The sequence below is a fragment of the Mobula birostris genome, chromosome 32, assembly GCF_030028105.1.
Source record: "Mobula birostris isolate sMobBir1 chromosome 32, sMobBir1.hap1, whole genome shotgun sequence".
Taxonomy (NCBI): Eukaryota; Metazoa; Chordata; class Chondrichthyes; order Myliobatiformes; family Myliobatidae; genus Mobula; species Mobula birostris.
In genome coordinates this window covers 20,813,849-20,833,024 of record NC_092401.1, presented here as the reverse complement: position 1 = coordinate 20,833,024, position 19,176 = coordinate 20,813,849, and the positions used below count along the sequence as shown (strand labels likewise).

At 44.4% G+C, this 19,176-nt stretch overlaps 1 protein-coding gene across 3 annotated transcripts in view; it reads left to right on the top strand.

Annotated features, from left to right (window-relative positions):
- Positions 1-19,176, top strand: part of LOC140191238 (cdc42-interacting protein 4 homolog) — a 195,277-nt gene that overhangs the window by 161,458 nt on the left and 14,643 nt on the right. For all 3 annotated transcript variants that reach the window (XM_072248443.1, XM_072248444.1, XM_072248445.1), the window contains exons 10-11: positions 8,711-8,820; positions 12,915-13,047. In XM_072248443.1, the coding sequence (XP_072104544.1) occupies positions 8,711-8,820; positions 12,915-13,047 (243 nt within the window). The remainder of the gene's footprint in view (positions 1-8,710; positions 8,821-12,914; positions 13,048-19,176) is intronic.

Below are 19,176 nucleotides of genomic sequence, written 5' to 3'. Positions count from 1 at the left end.
AAGTGGTGCCCAGAAATGAACCAGAGCCTTTAAGACTTGTTTGTCGATATACTGCTAAAACTCTCATGCTCTGTTTGTGACCTCCAGTTAGCGCAAACCGTGCATTACAGCGGCACCTTTTTTTTTTAGCTAAATTGAATTAAAATGCGCTAACTTACAGAATGCAGGCAAAGTTCCGGGTTATATATGCGTATAAAATTGCTCATTCGCCAAAAATCAACAGGCTGCCTTTCCCCCGAGACCCGATCGGCCATCATGGAAATCGGGACGCCACAACCCGACGCATGCACACTGCCAGCCTCAGCAGTGCCTCACGATGCTCACAGAGCCACTTCCACCTTCCATGGAGACCACGACGCCACAGCCTGATGCACGCGCACTGCCAGCCTCAGCAACGCCTCACGATGCTCACAGAGCGGGCTCCACCTTCCATGGAGACCGCGACGCCACAGCCCGACGCATGCGCATGGCCAGCCTCAGCAGCTTAGAGGCTTTGGTGTTACTGCTTCCTATCTTCTACCAAGCACTAGGGTAAAAATATATGGATAGCCTAATTATGTCACGTGGAAAGAGAAGTGGGACATTATGGTCAAGACATGACGCCAAATGTCATCATGAAGCGGCAAGGAGAGGGAGAGAACAACAATCGGATGAGGCCAGGGCCGCGCGATTCCAGGATCAAAGAGTCAGGACAAAAAAGATGAGAGAAGGCGAGACAGAGGAGGACAGGCATGCACGTCTCCAAAATGACAACAATAGGCACAGACGGAGGAGAGAACAAGAATCCGGTCAGGCCAGGGCTGCATGACTCCAGGATCAGAGAGAAAGAACAAATGGTAGAAGAGATGAAGAGACGAAGGATGGAAGGGCTGCGTGTCTCCAGAATGACAAAAACAGGCAGAGAAGGAGGAGAGGAAGAGACAGAGGAGAAACGGAAAGATCAACTCGAGAATGTGCGGCACAGAGTAATTATTGAGAGAGTTGCTGAAGACGACAATGGCCACTTTCGACGACAGTACCTCGACAGAAAGAACAAGGCAAAATGCACAACTCGCATGCCGTCACATTTCTGCTGATGTTGGTTCGATGACCAGAGTATGCCCTCACTGTCGTGCTTTCCTATTCACTGGAGAAACCGCACATTTCTGCTGTATGAAGGGAAAGGTCAGGATAGGGAATTAGCAGCCTCTACCTAACGATCTCCTCAATTTGTACAGCAATGATAAACCTATTGCAAACGAGTTCAGGAAGAACATCAGACAATGCAATTGCCTCTTCCAAATACGTCCTTTGGTGCTAAAGAAATCACTCCAACTGGGAATCGATGGAATCCTTCTGTGATTATTCAAGGCCAAATCCATCATTACATCGGACATTTAATTCCAGTCCAGACCCGACCCAGCAAGCCTGATTCCTTCAAATTTACTTCATGGATATTTAATGTTCATTCTGATCACATATTTGTCTTGCTATGCGTCTTACTTCTTTAATAAGCTGAGTTTTTCTTCTTTAATTTCCAAATCAAAGAGATAGCAGTAGCATTCAGGGAAATTTAATGTTCATTCTGGTCACATCAGACTGCACTACCCTTCTCTCAAAGGGTGCCCCAACGAGTCACTCCGTTGTCTAGTTTTATTTAGAGATACAACGCAGAATTGGCCCTTCCAGCCCTATAAGCTGCAGCACCCAATAACCCACAAATTTAACCCCAGCCTAATCACAGGACAATTTACAATGACCAGTTAACCTACCAACTGATACATCGTTTACCTGCGGGAGTAAACTGGAGTACCCAGTGGAAACCCACACACACAGATGAAGGAACTTGCAAACCTGCTTACAGAGGATATCGGAGCTGAATTTCAAACTCAGATGCCCCGAGCTGCAATAGTATTGCACTGACTGCTATGTTACCATGGACCCTCCTTGATATTATACTCTACTGTGTGTCAGGCCGCCATGTTGGGCGACACATTACCGCAGCGGTTAGCGTGACGCTATTACAGTGCCATTGACCGGGTCCAGTACTTGCTGCTGGGTTTGTGAGGAGTTTGTGCTTTCTCCCTGTGACCATGTGGGTTTCCTCCGGGTGCTCTGGTTTCCTCACACGTTCCAAGGACCTATGGCTTGGGGTTTGTAAGTTGTGGGCATAGCAACACATGCAGCTGCCCCCAGCACATTCTCAGGCTGTGTTGGTCACTGACACAAACAATCCATTTCACTGTGTATCTCCTGAAGGAGGGTCTCAGCCTGAAAAGTTCACTATTTATTCCTCTCAGTTGATACTGCCTGAGTTCTTCCAGCATTTTGTGTATGTTTCACTGCATATTTTGATTTTTCTATATACTTGTGACAATACAGTTAAGTACAGTTCACCTCTGTTTATAAAGCAGAGGATACTAAATACTTCAATTACTTTCTCAACCTACTATTCTCAATGAGCTATCCCCATATATCCCCAGATCTCGTGTCCCTTTGAGAATTGTGTCTCTAGATTATATTTCCTCTTCTCATTCTTCGTGCAGACGTAAAACGTGACTTTCGTCAGCATTAAGTTTCATCTGCCCATTCTACCTGCCTGTTTGTCTTGTTGAAGTTGGTGCCTGTTTTCCTCGCCTGTTGGCAGCCGGCAGGAGAGTCCCACCTCCATTGTTTCCAAGCAGTTCTATCCGTGATTCCTCCAGGACATCCTCCCTCCTCTGCTGCCATTCCCTGCCCTCTCTCCCCTTCCCTGTTTTTCCTAACACTGTGTAAGCTGGAATAACGAGCATTCACCCATTCCGTTTCCTTTAGCCGGATTCATGGTTCCAACATTGTGATTGATCACAATAAATATTCACCCACTTTGTTTAATATACGTCAGATTTACAGTGCAGCTTAGATTATCTTGTACCCTTTCTTAGTCTGGTCCTGTCTAAAATATTCGTTTCTTCTGGTCTGCTTGTATATAAGACCATAACACCAAAGTTCAAAGTAAATTTATTATCAAAGTATATTTATGTCATCATGTGCAACCCTGAGATTGATTTTCTTGTGGGCATACTGAATAAATCCAGTAACCATAGTAGAATTGATGAAAGACGGCAGCGATAAGGCAGACAACCAGTGTGCAAAAGACAACAAACAATAAATAAGTAAATAAACAAACAATACCGAACAAGAATAAGTGATGAAGAGTCCATGGGTTGTGCTGGGGCGAGTGAAGTTGCATGAAGATGTCCCCTTGGGCTCAAGAGCCTGATGGTTGAGGGGTAGTAACTGTTCCTGAACCTGCTGGTGTGGGTCCCGAGGCTCCTGTACCCCCACCTTGATGGCAGCAGTGAGAAGAGAGCATGACCTCTGTGGTGGGGGTCCCTGGTGATGGATGCTGCTTTCCTGCCGTAAGACATAGAAGCAGAATTATGCCAATCACCTCGTCAAATATGCTCCGCCATTCCAGCATGGCAGATTCATTATCCCCCTCAACCCCATTCTCCTGCTTCTCTCCATAACCTTTGACACCCTTACTAATCAAGAACTTATCAACTTCCACTTTAAATGTACCCAATTGCTTGGCCTCCACAGCTGCCTGTGGCAATAAATTTCACAGATTCACCCCCCTTTGGTTAAAGAAATTCCTCCTCATCTCTGTTCTAATGGGACATCCTTCTGTTCTGAGGTTGTGCCCTCTGGTCCTAGAGTTCCCTACTATAGGACCTCTTCATCTTTTTTTAAACCTTCTCTTTCCTTTTTAATTTTACCTCAGTATTTTTTTGCATTCTTTTTGCACTTTTTGTAATTTATATATTTTCATTAGGTATTGCACTGTACCACTCCCGCAAAACAAGAAGTTTCATGACATATGCCAGTGATAGTAAATGTGATTCCGATTAGCCAGTGAGGCTAGTTAGAATTAGGAATAAGAGAGGGGTGGTCACTTTGGGGTTACATATATGCCACCCAGTAGTAAACAGGAAATGAAAGAACAGGCATGTAGGCAGATGTATACAGTGGAACTAAGTTTTTCCTCCTATACCAGCTCTCAAAAGAGATAGAAAGATTCAGGCCTGATGCAAGCAAGTCGGATTAGCAGACATCCCACCTCTCCTGGAAGTTCTGGGAGTTTCCCGCAAATTAATAGTGGCTCCCTGATGCCCGCAAATTATATACAATAAATCGATTTTTTTCAGAGCGAGTGTGAGAGAACGCGAGAGAGAGAGAGAGAATGAGAGCGAGAAAGCCTGCATGAGAGAGAGAGAGCAAGAGCAGGAAAGCAACTGCGAGTGAGAGCGACTACGAGCGAGAGAGAGTTCGCGCCCGTGATAGAGAGCGAGAGAGTTCCAAAAAAAGTCAGAGTGGCAGAGTGTTCCAAAAAAAGGAAATATAAACGTACGTCACCCCAGACTACACTAAAGTGTACCCCTGCCTAATAGGGGTCAAAATAATGACAGTGTTGCTCACTGCACTGTTTGCAACAGTGACTTTTCTATTGCCCATGGTGGGTTAAGACTATAAAAGACGTGTTGAGGTGAGTTTAACAGGTGTCATTCATTCATTAGCATAGCTAACGTTATTTAAACTAGCTGGCCAGCTGCTAAGGAGCTACTCTATTGCAGACGTGCCACCTCTCCCGGAAGTCTCCCGCAAATTGATGGTGCTACCTCCTTGAAATGAGTTTTTGCAGGGTGGGATGTCTGCATAGCAGATAAGTATCATGGTAGGCATGGACAATGTATGGCTAAAAGGGCCTATTTCTGTGACACGGAGGAGTGATGAACGACTTCCACAGCCCAGGCCTCCCCTCATGCTCGGAGGCCAGTATTTACCTATGCTATCAACACTCTGTTATGGGCTTTCTGCAGTCCGAATCGTGGTTGGGAGAAGGGCAGGACAGACATCTCAATTTCCAGACTATAGCAGTTTAAGGCATGAGCAAGGGGGTTGCAGAATGGGAGATGGGTGTTGCACTAGTGATCAGGTAAAGTATCACAGCAGTACTCAAGATATCCCGGAACAATTGGCCAGTGAAGCTTATAGAATTAGGAATATGAGAGGGGTGGTCACTTTCTTTTGTTTTCAAATGTTTTTATTGTGAAGCAACATCAGCTTAACCGCAACCGACAATGTCCTAAATTACAATGCTGCTTTTTTCTTTTCTTTCTTATAACCACATAATGAAAGTCAAATGCGTGTATGTATAGTAAACAAGCAAAAAGCAAAGGAAGTCCTACCACCCGGTCTCCTTTCCCCTTCCCAGCCCTCCCCTCCCCTCGCCCCTCCTGTATGTGCTGGTTAGGTCTTACCGCCCCCCACACTTACTTCAGCTGTCAGTCTCTTCTAAATACAACAGTAATGGTTGCCAGGTTTTTTCAAATTCCTTGAGTCTGTCCTTGATAACGTATCTTATCCTCTCTAGGTGCAGAGTATCCATTAATGCAGCCAGCCATTCTCTGTGAGTGATGGAGTTTCCTCCTTTTTCCAGAGCATCAGTATGAGTTTCTTTCCATTAAGTATGCCATAGGTCAGGAGTTGTTGCTGGGTAGCCTGGAATTTATTTGACCTCGCAGAAGTTCCAAAAATTATTAAAATTGGGTCTGCTATTATCTAAACCTTTAGTACCTTTGATAGGACCTCAAATATTTGCTATCAAAACTCTTGTATCCTGGGACATAAAGCATAACTATGTAACAAATTTGCCTCTGAGGACTTGCATTTCTCACACATTGGGGACACCTCTGGGAATATTTTATGAATCCTTACTTTTGAGTAATGTAATCTATGTAGGATTTTTAATTGTATTAAACAATGCCTGGCATTGATGGAACAGGAGTTAACATACTCCAAAGCCTCATTCCATATAACCTCATCTATCTCTGTACCCAACTCCTTTTCCCACTCTTTTTTAATATTATCCATTGTTGTAGGACACTTGTTTTGTATGGCATCATATAGATAGGCGATGATGTGTTTTGTCCCTAAACATGATCTTAAATGATGACCTAATTTATCAGGTTCTGCCATTTCAAAACCAGAAAGATGTGATCTTATATAGTGTCTTAGCTGGAGATAACTGGAAGAATGACTCTTTTGCAATCCAAATTGTCCAGGACTGATGCAAAAATCCCTTGTATGTATAAGTCTCCAACGCTGTGTATCCCTAATTCTCGCCATGCATTGGAGGCCCCATCTATACACGAGGGGATAAAAGAGGGGTTTGCTGATATAGAGGGATAGTCACTTTGGGGTTACATATAGACCCCTCCCCAATAGTAGAATGCAGGAAGGTAGGGTTGTAATCGTAGGGGATTTTAACTTTCCCAGTACTGACAAAAATGACCTTGGGGCAATAAGTTTAGATAGGGAAGGAATGTAAAGTGAATGTGGGTGGGTTTTCTGAAGTACGTGAGAAAAGTGACTTGACCTTAGAGAATGAGGATGGGCAAATGATTGGCGTGTCTGTGGAGGCAGCCATTGGGAACAATGTGTTCTGTCTGGTTCTGTTTGCTACACTACAGGAAGAATGTGGCCTCAGGAAGCTGAGGGGTGAGTTTTATTAAATTGTGAGGTACATAGGATAGATTATTAAAATCTTTTCTCCCCAAAGCAGGGGAGCCTAAAATTAGAGGGCACAGATTTAAGATTCTAAGGGAAAAAAGACTCTTGCACATACAGAGTGATGATTGTCTGGATGGAGCTACCAGAGACAGTGATGGAAGCGGTGTTTAAAGGGCATTTGGCCAGGTTCCCGGATAGGAAAGACATAGAGGGATTCAGGCAAGTGGGATTAGCGTAGGTAGGCATTATGGTTGGCATGGATAAGGTAAGTGCTATGCGGTCTTGATTGTTAATCTTTCTCAATCCCTTAAACTCTCCTCATCCCTTTCTGCATCTATGTTGTGGCACCAATGTAGAAAATAACCTCTGCCTGTTCGTGTTCCCTCTGCAGCCTCTCACTTCTGTTCTTAACTCTATTCCGGGGAAGGCAATACAGTCACTCGTGTTGGCACATAAACCGCCTGCAACCCTAACTTAGAATCCCCAATCATCGTTGCTTACTTGGCATGTCCTTCACTGTAGATCGAGGCTACTTGGTGTGGTGGTCTCTGCTCTGGATGTTCTCACCCCTTTCCCCACCCCCTGAGGTGACCTGCAATTGGAGTAGGTCAGTGCAATCCTAATGGAGTACTGTTGCTGGACAGTCAATTTGAAGTTTATTTTCATCTGAGTGTACGTATATACAACCAAACAAAAGCAACGTTCCCCCCGGACCATGGTGTACCCACAAAACACATCACACGCAGCACATAAAACAAATGTTACCATGAGTTTATAAAATATAATGCAACATTAGTGTGCACCACAGGTAAACAGTACGGTGAACAGGTCGTTGTCCTGGTGACAAAACCTCGGTATTCGTTAGTCTTTGAGGGAAGAAGCTGTTCCCCAGTCTGGCAGTCCTAGTCCTGATGCTCCTGTTCCTCCTTCCTGATGGTGCTGGGTCAAAGAGATTGTGAGATGGATGGTAGGGATCCTCAACAATGCTTTGGGCCCTACATCTACAGCACTCCTGGTAAATGTCACAAATGGGGGGAAACCCTGGTGATCCTCTCGGTGGTTTTTACAATCCTCTGCAGGGTCACGAGGCCTGATGTCTTGCAACTTCCACATCACACTTGATGTAGCCGGGCAGCACACTCTCGATGACGCTGCTGTAGAAGGTTGTTAGAATGGGGGCGGGGTGCCTTATAAACTTCTCATAAAGTGTAGACGCTGCTGTTCCATATTGACTAGTGAGGAGCAGGTTAGATCGTCCTTTGTGTGCACATTGAGGAACTTTCTGCTGTTCACTCTCCACAGCAGAGCTGTTGATGTGCAATGGGGAGTGGTCGTCCTGCACCTTCCTGAAGTCCACAAACATTTCTTTTGTCTTCTGACAAGAGAGTGGGGGAGTGATGTTCATATTTTAATGGGTAATGGTGGCTCATATTTTCTGAAAACACACACATTAGATTTTTGTCTATAAAAACATAATTAAATTAAATTTTGTTTGCTGTGCTTTGTCGTGTTAATTCCAGTGTAGGGCTGGAACGAAAGATGCTACCGATAAGAATGTGAAGATGGATGTAGTTTGATAAACTTGGTTATTGGCTGGGTTTTCCTGATGTTTATCGGTTCCTGTGCATTGCACAAAGATGAGGCACATCGTAACTTTTTTAAGTGAACTCAGGAGCTGTATGATTCAACATCCACAGAGCAAATAACTTTGAAGGCAAAATTTATTGAAGCCTCCTGAATTCTCCAAGGTTCCAAGATAAGGACCAAGGGTGATGGGGGGGGGGGATGTTGCTAAATTGGATTGTGATTTTGAAAATCTTATCAATACAGCATTAGAAAAAAAGTTTATCAAGTAAAACAATACCACTTTGCTTAAATTTTAAAAATGCATTCATGCCAATTCACTTGCCCAGGAGAGTGAGGCTCACAGAGTGAAATGATCTATTTCTGTCTAAAGTTGAAAGTAGCTGCACATCTATTTCTCATGTCAATGAGTGGGAGAGGTTCACTTGTTAAATGAGGATAACCCTGCGCTGTGCACTCTTTGCATCCCCACCCTTCTCTCTCATTTGCTCAGTGTTCAGTTATCCATTTGATCCATTGTTCTTTTGCTGCCAAAACCTTTGATCCTCTTCCCAGTTTTGCCGGCCACTGATCAGGCTTCTACTCCCTACAGCTGGCAGTGTCTGAAGACTTCAGTCACCTGCCGCCTGAGCAGCGCAGAAAAAAGCTTCAGCAGAAGATTGATGACCTGAACAAGGAGCTTCAGAAGCAAGTCGACCAGAGGTAACTTCGGTGAACCTGAACCTAATTCAGAAATAGACGTGCTCTGACCCAAATTCGGAGGGGGTGCAGGTGCTGGAATCTGGACCCACAAACAATCTGCTGAAGGAACTCAGCTGGTCAAGCAGCATCTGGGAGGAAAGGAACTGTTGATGTTGCAGGTCAAGATGCCTGCATCAGGACCAACCTGAAATGTTAACAGTCCCTTTCTCCCCACAGATGCTGCTCAACCTTGTGAGTTCCACTAGCATTTTTTTTTCTGCCCCTGATCCAGATTCACCTACTTTGTGCACCTCAAGGTTTCCGCAATCCTATTTAGTTGCACTGTTCAGTAATCAGGTGATGGACGTGAAGTAGGAGAGGATCAGGAGGAGCACGTTCAACCATTCAGTGTGTGTTGTGATGTGCATATTCTGTCCCACACAGAGTCAGACAGTAACACACGCGAAGTGCTGGAGGAACTCAGCGGGTCAGGTAGCATTTAAGGAAATGAATTAGCAGTCAACATTTCGGGCCAAGATTCTTCATCAGGGCATTGTTACCAGTCCTGATGATGGGTCTCAGCCTGAAATATTGACTATTTCTCTCCACAAGTGCTGCATTAACTATCAGCTTTTTGTGTGTGTGTGTGTTGCTCTGGAATTCCAGCATCTACAAAATCTCTTTTTGGATTTACTTTCTCAATTTCATGACTCGCCCTTGCAGGATGGATGGCCAGGGCGTGTTACTTGACCTGGAAGGTACCAGTCAGGTAACAATAAATGTATTACTTTCCTAAGACATACGAATAGGAATTCTCACGACTCAAATAATAAATTAAAGATTAGCTTTATCTGTCGCATGTATGTTTAAATATCAAAACGTAGGGCGAAATACATTGTTTGCATCAAAGATCAAAACAGTTCAAGGGTGTGCTGGGGCAGCCTGCAAATGTCACCATGCTGCCAGTGCCAGTGTAGCCCACAGTCACTAGCCACAAGCCTTATGTCTTTGGAATGTGGAGGGAAACTGGAGCACCCAGGGGAAAGCCACACACTCATGGGGAGAGAGTACAAACTCCTCAGAGACAGTGGCCAGCATTGAACTCGGATCGCTGGCCGCTGTGATACAATCCCATCCCAGTAAATGATGGAAACAGGTAGTGTTTGTGGAAAGAGAAACAGAGTTAATATTTCAGCTTAATTCCCTCTCCCACTGAAGTCAGCATAGATCCGCCACTGAACCAGGCCTTCAGTTCCATGCAGGGAAGAATTACTCATTTGGTCGATAGTACTTCTGAGAAGCAATAAGATACTGGAGCAGAATTTGCCAATTGGCCCACTGAGTCTTTGCTACCATTTTATCATGGCTGATGTATTACCCCTTTCAACCCCATTTTCCTGTCTTCTCCCCTTACTAATCAGGAACCTATCAGCCTCCACTGCAAATATGCCTAATGTCTTGGCCTCCACAGCTGTCTATGGCAATGAATTCCACAGATTCCCCACCCTCTGGCTGAAGAAATTCCTCCTCATCTCTGTTCTAAAGGAACGTTCTAACTTGAGACTGTGCTCTCTAGTCCTAGACTCCCCACAATTGGAAACAAGCTATCCACTTCCACTCTATCCAGGCTTTTCAATATTCAATTGGTTTCAGTGTGCAACTTCAATCATTGACTTGGCAAGGAAAACAAACCTCGATGGCACCAGTTTACAGTGAAGTGTGGGGTTGTGTTCTCTCTGCTCCAGGTCATTGTGACACTGGAAGTTATTATAAATAAGCACTTAAACCTCTGAGATTGATGGTTAAGGAGGGACCTCTAGATGTTCAGATTGGGCAGGGATCTGGATGTTACTCCAGTTGAATATCTGTCAACAGCTGGCTTGCCCTATTATCCTTGCTTGGGATTTTTATAAAAGAGAGGAATGCTCAGGTGCGAGAGTGATTTCGTATACATTGAAATCACTCTGGCAAAAAGCAAACCAATTATTGCCAAGCCCTGTATTATCTGTAAGGAGTTTATTCTGGTCTGTTGATGTGCATCCAGTGATGCTGATTATACTCTCCATTTCAAACTTTAAATTTACCGAGTTCAGCGTGTTCTTGTGTTTTCTGAGGGATTATCTCCCGGACTCAGCTGACACAAAATTGGTGATGCTGCAGGCCAGAGGAAACCTGACTTACGAAAATTGGCCAGCTTGCTGCTATTTGTACAATCGTATATTGACTTGTTAATTTTTGATTTTGTTGAGTATTCCATGGGAGTGCTTTTACTCTATTAACGCTGCTGGGTAAATGCTAAATCGAAACAGTAGTGTGTGTGTGTGTGTGTGTGTGTGTGTGTGCGCGCGCGCGTGCACACAACTTGAGGTAAAAAGTTCAATGAGGAACAGATCTGACTTTTACTTTGAACACGAGATTCTGCAGGTGCTGGAAATCCAGAGTAACACACACAAAATGTTGAAGGAACTCAGCAGGTCAGGCAGCATCTATGGAGAGGAATAAACGGTCGATATTTCAAAACTTCATCGGGATTCACATTAAAGCTTTAATTTAGCTTCTTTTGATAGGAGCATAACTGCACCATAACACTGAAATATTTGGTCTCTTTTGTCAGCCATTCCATGTAGTTAATTCAATGCTGCAAAACACCTCAAACTGACGAGTAATGGAGTTTTGGTATCAGCAAGATTAAATGTCACTTGTGTTCTTTTTCACTATTTAAAAGCTTACTTTTTGCAGAGACCTTACGAGGAATTATTGGCCTGAGTGGTACTTTCCCACCTTGTACCTCCTGTCTTCAATAGATGATAGCTGGGTGACTGCCAGCTGGGCAGACTGCCAGCTCCTCCCCTCTTTGGAATGTGCTGTCTCCTTCCCTGGCCCGCCTATATCACTGTTACCTCTCTGGAAAAGCGGCAGACAGAGAGAGACTGTTGTGAAACAGGCACACGGTCCCATTCTGTCTGGAACAGGAACAGGCAGACAGTTCCTCTTTCCGACTTACTGGAATGAAACGTAGAGCAGTACAGGCCTTTCAGCTTACCTTTTAAGACCATAGTTCATAAGACATAGTTGCAGAATTAGATCATTCAGCCCATTGAATCTGCTCCACCATTGCATCATGGCTAATTTATTGACCATCCTGAACCCTCCTTCTCCCCATATTCTTTGATGCCCTTACGAGTCAAGAACCTAGTAACCACTGCTTTAAACATACCCATTGACTTGGCCTCCACAGCTGTCTTTGATAATGAATTCCACAGATTCACCGTCCTCTGATGGAAGATGTTACTTCAGATTTCTCTTCTAAAGGGTTGTGCTTCTACTCTGAGGCTGTGCCCTTTGATCCTAGAATCCCCCGCCATAGAAAACATCCTCTCCATGTCCACTCTACTTAGGCCTTTCAATATTCAATAGGTTTCAGTGAGATCCTCCCTCATACTTCTCATCTCCAGCGAGTAGAGGTAGAGACCCGTCAAGTGCTCCTCATACATTAACCCTTTCATTCCAGTGTCATTCTTGTGAACCTTCTCTGGGCCCTCTCTAATGTCAGCCCATCCTTCCTTAGATATACGTGCTCTAAGATCAATCTAACCGTTCCCTCCACATAGCGTTCATTTTTTCTGTCGTTCTTGTGCTACCTAAGAGTCTCTAATTTATCTGCCTGCCTTTACCTCCACCCCTGGCAGTGCATTCCATGTACCCATCACTGTGTAAAATACCTACCTGACATTCACCCCCCCCCCCCACCATACTTCCCTCACACTAGATTCACAGTCACATAGACACCTTTTCTGTTCAAAGGTACAGATGGATTGGTTGACATTATGTTCACAACTGGGTTGGCACAAGTGCCCACTCTTATGAAAGGGGTGAACCCACCCATGATTTCCTCTCCAGGTGACCTCGCGGGTGTGACTGACAGGGTCAGGCTTGGCGGAGACTTCTGCTGTGTAAATTTGGGCAGCCTGATGTTTGTTACTCGAGCAGGGTTGTGAAGGTGTGCGTATTTACAGATAGCCACTGGCCTGAACCGCAAACGGGGCCAATTCTCTGGGGCGCAGTGTTGAAGTGGACTCCGTGATCTAATGTTGCATCCTTTCTCATTCTTACAGAGAAGCACTAGATAAAATGAAAGATGTTTATCAGCGGAACCCACAGATGGGGGATCCAAACAGCCTCGAGCCCAGAATAGTCGAAACTAATCAGCACATCGACAGACTGCATCAGGAACTTCAGAAGTATGAGGTAAGGTGAAACCACAGAGCAGCCCAGGAAGCTCTCCACCAGTGCAGCATTTCTGAAGTCAGTTGCTTGAACGCACAGCTAATTTAACCCTGCAAGAGCAATGAGATAATGTCAATTCATTCGGTTTAGTAATGTTGTGGAGGGGGTAAATATTGGGAGAATTCTTATGCTCTCCTTTAGAACTAAACTGTGGAGCCGTTCACATCTGCCTGTGTCTACCCACCTCAGGCTCTGGTAGTTATAGTGGTGACTGGGGCAGGGAAGGTGGGATGGAGAAGGAGGAGAGTTTAAAGTGTGGGTTTGGACTAATGTAATGGTCAGCTCTTTGGCCTCCCATGTTATGCCAATCTTTCAACTCACTCTCAGATTAATCTAACACTTCTCTCCATTTTTCTATCATCTGTCTGACTGCCCTATCCTAGTAGACCTAAATGTTGAACTGTTAATGGCCTCGTCTCCTTCGGGACTAATATGGACAGACAATGTGAATCCCAGATCCCAGGGATGTGAACTCAAGGTTCTGTTGGAGCTCTATTAGACCCTAGTTGAGTACTGAAGACCTGTGCCAGCCAGCTGGCTGGTGTAGTCACAGATATCTTCAACCTCTCGTTCTGGCAAAGTGTGGTACCCGCCTGCATCAAGGAGACTTGAATCGTACCAGTGCCCAAGGAGAGCTTGGTAACCTGTCTAAATGACAATCGCCCAGTGGCGCTTACACCCACAGTGATGAAGTGTTTTGAGAGGCCGGTGTTGAAGCATGTCAGCTCCTGTCTGAGTGGTGACTTGGACCCACTCCAATTTGCCTACAGAAGCATCAGGTCTACAGCAGATGCTATCTCACTGGCTCTTCACACAATCCTGGAACACCTGGACAGCAAGGATGCATGCATCAGGATGCTCTTTATCAATTACAGCTCGGCATTTAACACCATCATCCCCTCAAAACTAATCAGTAAACTTCAAGACCTGGGTCTCAATTACCCCCTTGTGAAATTGGATCCTGGATTTCCTCACTTGTAGGCCCGTCAGGTTGGATTGGCAAAAACAGTTCCACAGTCTCTATCAGCACAGGAGCACTGCAGGGATGTGTACTGAGCCCCCTGCTCTACTCGCTTTACACCTCTGACTGTGTGGCTAAGCACAGCTCCAACACCATGTACAAGTTTGCTGATGACTCCACTGTTGTGGGCCGTATCAAAGGGGGCGATGAATCAGTATACAGGAGGGAGATTGAAAACTTGGCTGAGTGGTGGAATGACAACAACCTCTCACTCAATCTCAATAAGACCAAGGAACTGATTGTAGACTTAGCGAGAGGGAAACCAGAGGTCCATGAGCCAGTAATGATCGGAGAATCACAGGTGGTGAGGGTCAGTAACTTTAAATTCCTGGGTGTCACAATCTCAGAGGACCTGTCCTGGACCCATCATATGAATATTATTGCGAAGAAAGCACAACCGTGCCTCTACTTCCTCAAGAGACTGCGGAAGTTAAGCATGTCAGTGAAAACCTTGCCAAATTTCTATAGGTGTGTGGTGGAAAGTGTGCTGACTGGCTGCATTATGGCCTGGTATGCGAACACCAATTCCTTTGAGCAGAAAATCCTATAAAAGATAAGAGGATTTGGCCCAGTACATCACGGGTAAAACCCTCCCAACTATTGAGCACATCTACATGAAACGTTGCCATAGAAAAGCAGTGTCCATCATCAAAGATCTTCGCCACCTAGGCCATGCTCTTTTTTCGCTGCTGTCATCAGGTAGAAGGCAGAAGAGCCTCAGGACTTGCACGGACAGGTACAAGAACAGTTACTACCCCTCAATCATCAGGCTCTTGAACAAAAGGGGATAACTACACTCATTTTAGGACTCTGTTATATTGTTATCTTATGCTCATTATTTATTGCTATTTATTTACTTCTGCATTTCAAAAGTCCAAAGGTCCAATTTTATGTCAGAGAAATGTATACAATATACATCCTGAAATGCTTTTTCTTCACAAACATCCATGAAAACAGAGAAGTGCCCCAAGAAATGAATGACAGTTAAATGTTAGAACCCCAGAGTCCCCCCCCCACTCCCCCCCATGCATAAGCAGTAGCAAGGCAATGATTCCCCCCACCCCCAGCAAAAAAAAGTACACCCGCTACCGAGCAGAAGTGTAAGCCAGGCAATAGCAAAGACACAGACTTGCAGTTACCCCAAAGGCTATTGCATTTCATCTGGCATAGGCTCTCTCTCTCTCCCTATAAAGGAGAGGGAGGTGTCCCCCATTTTCACAGCGAGCAGGAGACATAACAACAGCCCGCTGGTTTACAATGTTGAAAGGTCCATTTCGTCACCTTTTGTGAGCTCTGTGCCTGAAGATCGCAAAGATCTCGGGCCTTCGAGCCCACAGCGCAAGATTTTCTGGCCTCCCCGATGGCACACGAGTCTCCTGCTGTGGCACTGACCCTTGATCTGTCCGACTCCAGAACCCCGAGATGTTAGGCTTCCAAATCCGAGCCGGACTCTCAGGCCGAACAACGTCTGGTCCTGAAACCCCGAGAGTGGGTCCCATTCCCGCAAAGAACCAAAGTCTGCGTGTAACTCCTGGTCAGGGTCTTCAAAAGAACCCAGAAAGGGAAATATAAAGATATTAAAGATGGAAATAGAGCTGTTTTCACAGTTTACAATAAGACCATAAATACAGAAACAAAATTAGACCATTTGGCCCATTGGGTCTGCTCCACCATTTCATTATGGCTGATCCTATTTTCCTCTCAGCCTCAATTTCCTTCCTTCTACCCGTATCCCTTCATGCCCTGACCAATCAAGAATTTATCAACCTCTGCCTTAAACATACATAAAGACTTGGCCTCTACAGCTGCCTCTGGCAATGAATTCCACAGATTCACCACTCTTTGGCTAAAGAAACTCCTCTTCATCTCCATTCTAAAAGTACGCCCCTCTATTCTGAAGCTGTGTCCTCTGTTCTTAGACTCTCCCAGTGTAGGAAACATCCTCTCCACATCCATTCTAACAAGGCCTTTCATCATTCAATAGGTTTCAATGAGGTCACCCCTCATTCTTCTGAATTCTAGTGAATACAGGCCCAGGGCCATCAATGCTGTTTGTATGACAAGCCATTCAGTCCTGAATCATTTTCATGAACCTCTGAACACTCTCCTGTTTTATCACATCCTTTCTAAGATAGGGATGACCAAACTTGCTCACGATAATCCACGTGAGGCCTCTACAGTGCTTTACAAAGTTCAACATTATATCCTTGCTTTTATATTCTAGTCCTCTTGATATGAATGTTAACATTGCGTTTGCCTTCTTCACCACAGACTCAACCTGCAAATTAACCTTCAGGGAATTCTGCACAAGGACTCCTGTCCTTTTGCACCTCGGGTTTTTTGTATTTTATCTCAATTTAGAAAATAGTCAACCCTTTCAGTTCTTCTACCAAAGTGCATGACCATTCACTTCCCGACACTGTATTCCATTTGCCACCTATTTGTCCGTTTTCCTAATCTAATCTGTCTAAGTCTGTCTGTAGCCTCTCCTCTTCCTCAGAACTACCTGCTCCTTCACCTATCTTCATATTGTCTGCAAACTTTGCAACAAAGCCATCAATTTTGTCATCCAAATCATTGACATATAACATAAAAAGAATCAGTCCCAACACGGACACTTGTGGAACACCACTAGTCACTGGCAGCAAGAAAAGGGTCCCTTTATTCCCATTCTTTGGCTCCTGCCAATCAGCCACTGCCTTATCCCTACAAGAATCTTTCCTGTAATATCATGGGCTCATAGTTTGTTAAAGAGCCTCATGTGTGGCATCTTGTCAAAGGCCTTCTGAAAATCTAAGTACACACCATCAACGGATTCTGCTTTGTCTATCCTGCTTGTTATTTCCTCAAAATATTCCAACAGATTTGTCAGGCAAGATTTTCCCTGGAGGAAACCATGCCGACTACGGCCTATTTTATCATGTATCTCCAAGTGCCCTGAGACCTCATCTGATCCTTAGTAATCGACTCCAACATCTTCCCAACCACTGAGGTCAGACTAACTGGCTTGTAGTTTCCTTCCTTCTGCCTCTATCCCTTGAAGAGTGGAGTGACATTTGCAATTTGCCAGTCTTCCGGAACCATTCCAGAATCTAGTGTTTCTTGAAAGATCATGACAAATACATAACAACATAAGAAATAGGAGCAGGAGTAGGCCATCTGGCCCATCGAGCCTGTCCAACATTCAATAAGCTCATGGCTGATCAGCTCCATCTACCTGCCTTTTCCCCATAACCCTTAATTCCCTTACTACGTAAAAACCTATCTAACTGTTTCTTAAATATATCTAGTGAAGAAGGCTCAACTGCTTCCCTGAGTAGAGAATTCCACAGATTCACCAATCTCTGGGAAAAACAGTTTCTCCTCATCTCTGTCCTAAATCTTCTCCCCTGAATCTTGAGGCAATGTCCCCTAGTTCTATTCTCACCTACCAATGGAAACAACCTTCCTACTTCTATCTTATCTATCCCTTTCAAAATTTTGTATGTTTCTATAAGATCCCCTCTCATTCTTCCGAACTCCCGAGAGTATAGTCCCAGGCAACTAAATCTCTCCTCATAGGTTAACCTCCATGATCTCTGCAGCCACCTCTTTCAGTACTCTGGGGTGTACTTCATCTGGCCCAGGTGACCTCAGACCTTTTAGATTCCCAAGAACCTTCTCTCTAGTTTTGGCAACCTCACACACTTCATGTCCCCTGACACCTGGAACTTTTACCATTCTACTAGTGACTTCCACAGTGAAACTGAAGCAAAATCCTTATTCAATTCGTCCACTGTTTCTTTGTCCCCCATTACTATCTTTCCAGCATAGTTTTTTAGTGGTCTGATATCTACTCTTGCCTCTCTTTTATACTTTATTTATCTGAAGAAACTTTTGGTATCCTCTCAAATATTATTGACTAGCTTACTTTCATATTCCATCTTTACCTTCTTTATGACTTATTTAGTTGTCTTCTGTGGGTTTTGAAAAGCTTCCCAATCCTCTAACTTCCCACTAATTTTTGCTCTTTTACATGCCTTCTCTTTGTTTTTTATGTTGGCTTCGACTCCTCTTGTTAGCCACAGTTGTGTCATCTTTCCCTTAGAATACTTCTTCCTCTTTGGGATGTATAATATCCTGCGCCTTCCGAATTGCTTTCAGCAGTTCCAGACACCGCTGCTCTGCTGTCATCCCTGCCAGTGTTCTTTTCCAATCAATTCTGGCCGAATCCTCTCTCATGCCTCTGTAATACCCTTTTCTCCACTGTAATACTGATGCATCTAAATTTAGCTTCTCAAATTTCAGGGTGAATTCGATTATATTATGATCACTTTCCCCTACGGGTTCTTGTACCTTAAGCTCTCTAATCAATTTTGGTTCATTGCACAGCATCCTCTAGTGGGCTCAACCAGGAGCTGCTCTAAAAGCCATCTCCTAGGTAATCTAAATATTACCCCTCCTGGTTTCCAGCACCAACCTGATTTTCCTAATCTACCTACATATTGAAGTCCTTCATGACTATTGTAACGTTGCCCTTTTGGCATGCGTTTTCTATCTTCCATTGTAATTTGTAGGCCAGATCCTTACTACTGTTTAAGGGTCTGTATACGACTCCCATCAGGGTATTTTTACCCTTGCAGTTTCTTAGCTCTATCCACAATGATTTAACACCTTCTGACCCTATGTCACCTCTTTCTAGTGCTTTGATTTCATTTTTTTTTTTTACCAACAGAGCAACACCACCCCCTCTTGCATTCCTGTCTGTCCTTTTAATACAATGTGTATCCTTAGACATTAAGCTGCCAGCTATAATCTTTCAGCCATGATTCAGTGATGCCTACAACGTCATACGTGCCAATCTGTAATTGTGCTACAAGCTTATCTACCTTGCTCTGCGTACTGCGCACATTCACATATAACACCTTCAGTCCTGTTTTCACCCTTTTGGATCTTGTCTGCCTATTACATTGAAACTCATCCTGTTGACTGCAATTTTGCCCTATGGACAGCCTCTCCTCACTGCACATTGCCTCTGTTTGTAAACCAGCTACTTCATCTTCAGTGTTTCTTATCTGCCTTTCCTACAA